Below are 8,204 nucleotides of genomic sequence, written 5' to 3' on the forward strand. Positions count from 1 at the left end.
TAATATGAGTTACAACAGTATTTTAGGCTAAGTGAATATTTCCAGATGTACAATAGGTTTCAGCTGTTCAAAGTAGTTTCAAATCTCTACTGCTTTGGGCGGTAGTTGACAAACAGGATAGGTATGCAGAAATGAAGTACGGTTGCTCTGAAGCCTATGTTATGCTGTATGTGGAAAGCACATCCATTGAGGAGGCAACCCTTACCTCTTGTTTGCAAGGTGTAATTTGCAGAATTTTTAATGGAGTATCTAGTGAAATCTGCAGTAATGGTAACTTTCGTTTTCAGCAGAGCAAACGATGCTTGTAATAAGCACATAATTGTGGAAGTTCTTCTCTTCAATTTTAGAGCTTCTTGCACGGGCCCAGTGGAAGGCAAGGCCTTCACAAATACAGAGGCTGCTTTATAGAGAGGTTTTATAATTCTTGGCACCAGAATCTCTAGCAGCATCCTCTGAGGTAATGGTGGTTTTACACTGCCCCTTACTGGAGCTCTCTCATAGTGCAAGAAGTAAAGGAGATATGTATGGCCAAGTTAGCTCTATTTTGGGGTTTTGCATTTCCCCCCCCCACCCCCTTGAGTCGAGGACACTTTGTTTAGCTAAATAAAAATCAGAATGTAGGAGTGGAGATAGATGACATGACAGTGCAGTGAAGTTTTCAGTTTATAACTGAAAGGTAACCAGGTTGACTGATCAGTTCTCTTGTCATAGGGTGTGGCACAAGTAGAGATCTTATTTAGGATTCATTTTTGTGTCGTAGAGTACTGACGTGGAATTAACTTGGTGGAGTTTTGGTACACAATGTGGGTCTCCTAGTATTCTGTAGATCCCAGTTAATTACCATTTTGTTGTGTAGAAGGAGGCTTTGAAATACTTTTTGATTGCATCAGTCAGTTACTATATTTTCAAACTTGCGGTTAGAAGTAGGAAATGTGCTCATACTTCATAGAACATTGAGCTTATTTTGTATGGAAGCTTTCATTATAGATTATATCTGTTGTACTTTTTTGGGAGAGGGCTTTTCAATGATATCTGAAATGCAGTTAGATATATGGTGGGAATCAAAAGGCCAAAATGCTAACCTGGCTAGATTCCCAGTTCCCCTTGTGATGCACAGTTAAGTACTCCACTGTAGGAACTAATTACTCAGGTTAAAGGATTTATGAAAATGCTTAAATACTTCTTGACAATCTAGCTGTATATCCATACAGTGCAAAGTCTTAAAACTGGTGATTCCTACTAGGCTTAATTTGATGAAGGAAAATACTTGCTGGGACATGGTTAAAAGGCAGTAAAAGTAGCCCTTGTTACACACGGCTTCCCTTCACTTATTGCATAGAACAGTTTTTCTGTGCAAAACCTACAAGCTCTTTTATGTACTTAGGATGGTCATGGACAGTGTGTGAGGGATTTGGGGCTGAGTATTCTCATGAGGAGTGACCTGTGATGCTCTGGTAGTCCATGGGCTGCACAGGGGAACGTACAAAGATGTCCAGGAGGAAAATTCATTGTTATTCTGAGATTGCTCATGAGTCAGGAACTGGTACTGTAAGGAGTAAATGCACCATTAAAACATTAATGAGGAGTATTTTTACATAACTTGTTGACCCAATAGCCTCTTAGCCCTTGTGGACTGCTTTATCAGGCTTTTCAGAGACCAGGTTCTCCTAGGAAGTCTTGCTTTGCAAACACTGTTTCATTTGGTGGCACAGAGCAACATTGTAGGCTCTTGGCCTATATAATTCTTGAGCTATACTCTGTAACTAATCGCTATGAAGAATTCCTGTAGTCAAAAGATTGTAGTCACAAGAATCAGTCTCTTCTAAACTACCTGCATGTGGATATTTCTAACTAATTGTAAAGACATGGACTAGCACATTTTCAAAATACCTAAGCCTGTCCCTTTAAGTAGGCACATTTATTAGAAACGTTATTGGTCACAGTTTGAAAGAGTTCCAGTGCTAAATGGGGGTATCAAAAGTTCTCTAATCCAAGGTGGTCTATTCAATTTCCAACTCTGTCAGTCTTCCTGGGTCTCCCAAAAGCTTAATGTTGTTGGATGTTCATAAGTGTGTTTCTGCATGTGCTCTCAAAGGCCAGCATTTTTGAATGCCAGAATAAGAAGAAAGATTGAGATAGTCATATTTAGCAAAAGAATTGTGCTCAGCAACCATGTCTAAGAAACTCTGACTTCAAAAAAGAAGCTATGAAGTCAGAGAAAGGCTAGCTAGCCCTTGTTAGTCAAAACTCTTTTATCTTGCCTAATGAAGGGAAGCAATATCATAAAGCTAATCTGCAGGCTGGAACTGTCAGTACCATGACTAATATTTTTTTGTAGAAATAAGACTGAATGAACCATGAAAAATAAATTAATGATAACCCGATTTTGTATCCCATGCAGGTTTTTTCAAGTTCTGGAAGTAGCAGGACATTTGGTTGCTAACTGATCTGAAACTTGCGCTAAACCTTGGAAAAGTCTGCGGTGGGGAGACATTCACCTCTACATACCCCACAGTTCTCTGCATCAGAAGAAAGGGACTTCATATGCAAGAGTGGTTCAAAGTGATGATGTAACTTTGATAACGCTGAAGGTCTGCTAAGAATAAGTGACTTTGCAAAGGGCTTCTCCCTCCCCTCCTCTTTTTCTTTATCTTTTTTTTTTTTTCCCCTAATAACTGCCTCTCTCAGAAGCTACAAGCAAGATGCCAGCCAAGACACCAATCTACTTGAAAGCTGCTAACAATAAGAAAGGGAAAAAATTCAAACTAAGGGATATTTTGTCTCCTGATATGATCAGTCCACCACTTGGAGATTTTCGTCATACCATACACATCGGAAAAGAGGGGCAACATGATGTTTTTGGAGATATCTCCTTTTTGCAGGGCAACTATGAGCTATTGCCTGGAAATGAAGGAGAAACCAGAGTTAGTCAATCTGGTGGCCACAATGAATTCTTAAGGGCGAACAGCACTTCTGAATCCATGTTTACAGAAACTCCATCACCAGTGCTCAAAAATGCTATCTCCCTTCCTGCCATTGGGGGTTCTCAAGCCCTTACGTTGCCCTTACTGTCACCAGTGACATTTAATTCAAAGCAAGAATCTGTCAGGTCGTCAAGAAATCCTAGGCTTAGCTGTGAGCCAGTAATAGAAGAAAAATTGCAGGAGAAAAGTACACAGATGGAAGATGGTGAGACATACAAAGATGATGTATGGGAGCAAAATGGTGGTTCTTCTCATCTTACTAATGGTAGAGACAGTCACTCATCCAGCTTTTCTGAACGATGCACTGATTGGCAAACAGTTGATTTATTCAATGACAGTCGACTTTCATGTGAACTAACCAAGACAAAGACTAAGTCAGAAGAGTCTCTTTCAGATCTTGCAGGTTCTCTTCTCTCATTACAGCTTGACTTGGGACCTTCGCTTTTGGATGAGGTCCTGAATGTAATGGACAAGAATAAATCTTAGAACTGGTACTCCCTTCTTCTTTATAAGTGATTCACTTAAACAAAAAAACATAGTTCAAAAGTAGAGACACTTAATCAGCTGTATTTGCAGTTGTTTGACGGGTTTTCTAAAAATGTTCTTAAAATACTATTTTTTTACCTATTGTTTTTGATGATTTTTGTTACAATAAATTCTCATAGCAGAGGGTAAATTTTAATAACAGTTTTCAGCAAATATGAAATGTTTTTAAGTACCAGTATTAATGATCAGAAACTTAAGAAACAGCTTGAGGATGATACTGATTGTGACATTTGATTAGTTCATTTTACAGGCTTCTGAATATATGAGAATCTCTTTAAGAGTCAGAAAGGAGACTGCTATTGATTATTCACTTTTATAAATTATTACAGCATCACTCTACATGTAAGCCTCTTTCTAGAACCTTATGTTTGAAGGTTTGATAGTGTTTTTCTTCATTTTGCATAGTACCATTTCTGTTATACCTTCACTGTAACTACTTTCTTGGTCTTACACTAACGCTCTGTATTCAGATGTGAACAATTTGAAGGCTTTTTCAGCTTGAACACCTGGTCCAGACTCTCAGCTGCTTTAAATGAGTGTTCACAGATTTACACAAGTTGAGGCTTGGGCCTGATATTGTATATGAAATTATATGTTGTAAACAGGTGACACAAGATATTATGGTTAAATTATTTTAAAAGTTGAAATATATTTTTTGTGTGCATATTGGCTTTTTAACATGGGAGCCTACATGTGCAGTATCTCATCAAAATAATCGCTTGGCGTTATTGGTGCTCTTCTGAAAATTGTATATTTGTGTGTTTGAAAAGAAATATGTATTGATACTTCTTGCTTTTTTTCTTCATTTATTGCCACACGTGCTTAAACTCGCAACAGATTATTTTAACTTTTGAAGAAAGCACTGGTTATTCACAATGCTTGTGATGTGTGCTGCAACAGCCAATATTTGGGAAATGTGGATCCCTTAATACAGCACCTACATGGATTGCATACGTATCATGTGCAATACAATAAACAAAACTTTAAATTGCTATGTCTTTGTGATTTGGTACATAGCCTCACCAAAATACAAAGTTGTGTTTTCTGCTGTAATGAAGTGGACTGCAGTAGATTTGCAGAAATATGGGACCAAGGGGTAGATAAATTATACTATTTTAATTCAGCTGAATTCTCCGATTTGGTTTACTTCCTGGGGTTTTAAGGGCAGACTCCATGTAAGTAGAACCCTTTGGGATATATGCTAGTTTTAAATAATTGGAGACAAGAATCCAGTACTTTGGTTCTAGTGAAGGTAATGGCAAAGTTCCAGAAGCTTTCTCTGAAGTCTTTAGGTAAAATCCTGACACAGTCTGTAGGCTGTTCTTCATTAGATAACCACATTTATCTGTATATTCCTATCAGAACATGAAAGTCATGGATGATTTAATACATATTATATTTATCCTTAAAATTTCTAGGGAGCAAATGCCACCTAATTCCATTCTTTCAGTGTGTTTTAGGAGCACAGTCATCTATTTCCAGCTGAGATATTATTGAGCATTAATAAGACATGCAGCTACATCCTCCCTATATTGTTTCTGTAAGTGAGATGTAGAATGGCAAGAACTGTGTTTATTTTTAAGATAATGCTTAATTGCCTTTGACTTTATATTCTGTGTGTGTAAGCCTGGATTAAATTTCCAGTGCATTATGATCCAAGAAGAGTGGTTCTGTGACTGTACTGCTTTTTGTATTCTAGAAAGCAGATTCAAGCCTGTGCCTGGGCACATGCTTCTAATGGGATCTGGGCATTTAGAACCCGTTGAGAGTTTAGGCCAGAACTTCTATTGGAAAAGTCTGTTTGTCGTTAGCATAGGGGAAATTTGAATGAAATGGGAAATTAGATGTTTTCTGTGTAGACCAGTAATACCATGATTAGAACATGAAAAGTGTTTGCTGAATGAGAAATTGTTGTTTTGCAGGACTTTTCAAGTAAGTATTCTCTACAATGCAGAAAGAGATTCTATTGCAATTGTATTATTTTCACTTTGTCATGTTTTGCATATGATTTCCTAGATTACTCTGCTGTAAAATGTCTCACTATTGCAGGAGACTTTGGTCTGTGCTATCCTTCCTATATGATTGCTCTTCTAAATGAACAAATCCTCAGGTCTTGTTCAGACTACCCATTCTTATCACTAAAATGATAACTATCGCTCCAGGCAAAAAGAAATACTGTGTTGTGGAGGAGAACCTTTGCTCAGGTCAAGAACAGGACTTTTTCACTGGCAAAGCAGATTTAATCTTTCATTAAAGCCTTCTGTTACTTCCTTCAGAAGCTGGATCCCTGAATTGTTCAGATATGCTTAGTCTTACATGTAAAGACCTAGAAGATGCAAAGTTTAAATGTGCTCAGCTTCTGTTCTGACATGGTTTTCTGTAAAATACTGCTTTTTGTAATCTGATCTGGCATTTCAGCTGTCACAATACAGCGTGTCAGCTCAAAACCTTGAATATCTCAGGCTTGTGAGAAGCTCTGCCTTGATAAAATTCTTAGCAGAAATTAGAGGGAGTTAGGCAATTTCCTCAAAACCAAGATAACTGCTGCAAGTTGGCCTTGGAACAGAGAACTAGAAGGAGTTGCCTTGCTTATTACATCAATTTTCTGTAGCCACAGGGAAAAGGATGCTAACTCTACAACTGCCCAGAAAGGTCTACAGATGCTTCACAACTCTTCCAGTATGCCAGAAAACACTTCCCCATCTCTTCAACTAACCAAAGAAATACAGTGAAGACCTAAAGATGTAACTGAAATGTGCCAGGGGAAGAAAGCAGAAGCCATAAAACATATGTTTGGCGCCTGCATTAAATTCCTCATCTATACAATCCTACAAGTTGGACTACGCACAGTATAATATAAAAACATACCAGAAAGTCCAATAATAATCCGTTTCAAGAACCCTCGACCCCTTGTCCCAGTTCCCTTGCCAACTGAATTGGGGTGATCAGCATTGTACTTGAGTATGTCACTGGGAGGTAAAGAGCAAATAGAATGCTGGGAAGTTTACAACAATGTATTAATCTCTGTCTTTTTCTGATAATGACCAAATCCAATGATTTTGAGGAAACTGAAAAGCAAAATGAACCTCCAAGCTAGATCACAACTCAAGGATGGAAAACAGACAAGGAGGCTGGCAGAAACACTGAGACAGGGATTTGATGCAAACATGCAATTTGTCTGAACACTATTTCTTTTCAAGTTCCTTGTACAGGTACATAAAGTAACTAAGGGCTTCCATAGCCTTAATTCCCCCCCTGCATTGACAAAGTTACGTTATGTTAATAAAATTGGCTTGACATTTGCTTGAATTCACACCCTTCAAAGTTTAATGTATTGAAGGTATCCATTTTGTTTCACCTGTTTACCCATACCACTGTGGAGTGTGTACACAGGACAGACCATCTGGATTTCTTGGCATATGGGTATAAGTAACTTTACAGTGCGTGAACGTGATGAAAAAGAGCAGCGAATCTGAAAAAAAAAAAGAAATCGAGTAGAGTCATATGTAATACCTTGTTTAAGGGTGATTTGATTACATGGTCCTTTTTCCTTTTTGCATTTATTGGTGTTAATAAGGAAGCCAGTTTTCAGGGTTAGGGCTGAAGGATATTCTTTAATTTGTGTAAGAAATTCACAACAAGAACAGGCTGAGGCCAAGTTTCAGAAAAGCATTGGAGGACTTGACACCCAGAAGGTATATCAGCTCAAATTTTTTTTTCTTTCTTGCTAGATGGGATGGGTGAAAGAATTTCCTGCTAGAATTCGTGAAAGAAGGGAAGTCAGGCAGAATAACACTCGCTCTCAGTGCGCGAGTGAAAGAAGGGTGGCTGCCTTTTTTTGTAGAACGTCTGTCATGGCCGGAATTGGAAACAGCTTGTTGATAATGTCAAATATAAATAATTCAGCCTAGTAGGGAAGGTGTTGGAGCTGGCATAGTGAGGCCAAATAAAGTTCAGATGATGCAAGAAACAGCTAAGGAAGGGACACACTGGACTTTATTCCAAGGCAAGAAATTTATGGTGGTTATAAGCAAATTGATTAGATTAGCAGTGACATAACATTTCTGCTTGCATCTGTTTGCTTTTCATATAACACAAAGTACATTATTACATCTGTTTCCTATAAACACTTTAATTTCATATACTGGTTTTTTTTAGGGGGTTTCCTGACTCCAAATGTAAGGCTGGATCTATCACTAATTGCTCCTCTCCAGTTAGTGTTTTACAAGTGCTGGAAAATCAAGGAAGTACCCAATGCTTTCTGTTTACTTTGAACTCTAAGGTATTTTCTCCCTGTAACAATTACAAAAGGACTGTTTTTCTCCTGGTATAAATTAACATTGCTCCAATAAAATGGCAGATTCTCATTTATACCTCAGTATTCCCAGAGAGGATATTCTTTTTCACGGGTACATTGCCGTATGACCCTACACATTCCTTAAGCTATTTCTTTTCCTCATTGTCTTAAGACAATTCTTACTTTATGCTCAGAGAAACTAGGACTTTAGCTTTGTGGGCAGGTGACCCTTACCCTGTGCTATGTTTCCTGTACTTCTTAAGATATTCATATTTTTAGGAACCTTTCTTCTATTAGAGCCTCCTGTCAGGGTGCCGTGTGAGCCATGGCAGAGATGGAGACCAGCACTCCCATGGCATTGCTAGGAGAAGGGCTGA

General features: G+C 38.2%; 1 protein-coding gene across 1 annotated transcript in view; it reads left to right on the forward strand.

The window, feature by feature from the left end:
- Nucleotides 1-7,837, forward strand: part of CDC42EP3 (CDC42 effector protein 3) — a 30,369-nt gene extending 22,532 nt beyond the window's left edge. The window contains exon 2 of the mRNA XM_054061747.1: nt 2,402-7,837. Within this exon, the coding sequence (XP_053917722.1) occupies nt 2,703-3,470 (768 nt within the window). The 5' untranslated portion in view covers nt 2,402-2,702 and the 3' untranslated portion in view covers nt 3,471-7,837. The remainder of the gene's footprint in view (nt 1-2,401) is intronic.
- Nucleotides 7,838-8,204: the final 367 nt, after the last annotated feature.

The sequence above is a fragment of the Cuculus canorus genome, chromosome 3, assembly GCF_017976375.1.
Source record: "Cuculus canorus isolate bCucCan1 chromosome 3, bCucCan1.pri, whole genome shotgun sequence".
NCBI classification, from domain to species: Eukaryota; Metazoa; Chordata; class Aves; order Cuculiformes; family Cuculidae; genus Cuculus; species Cuculus canorus.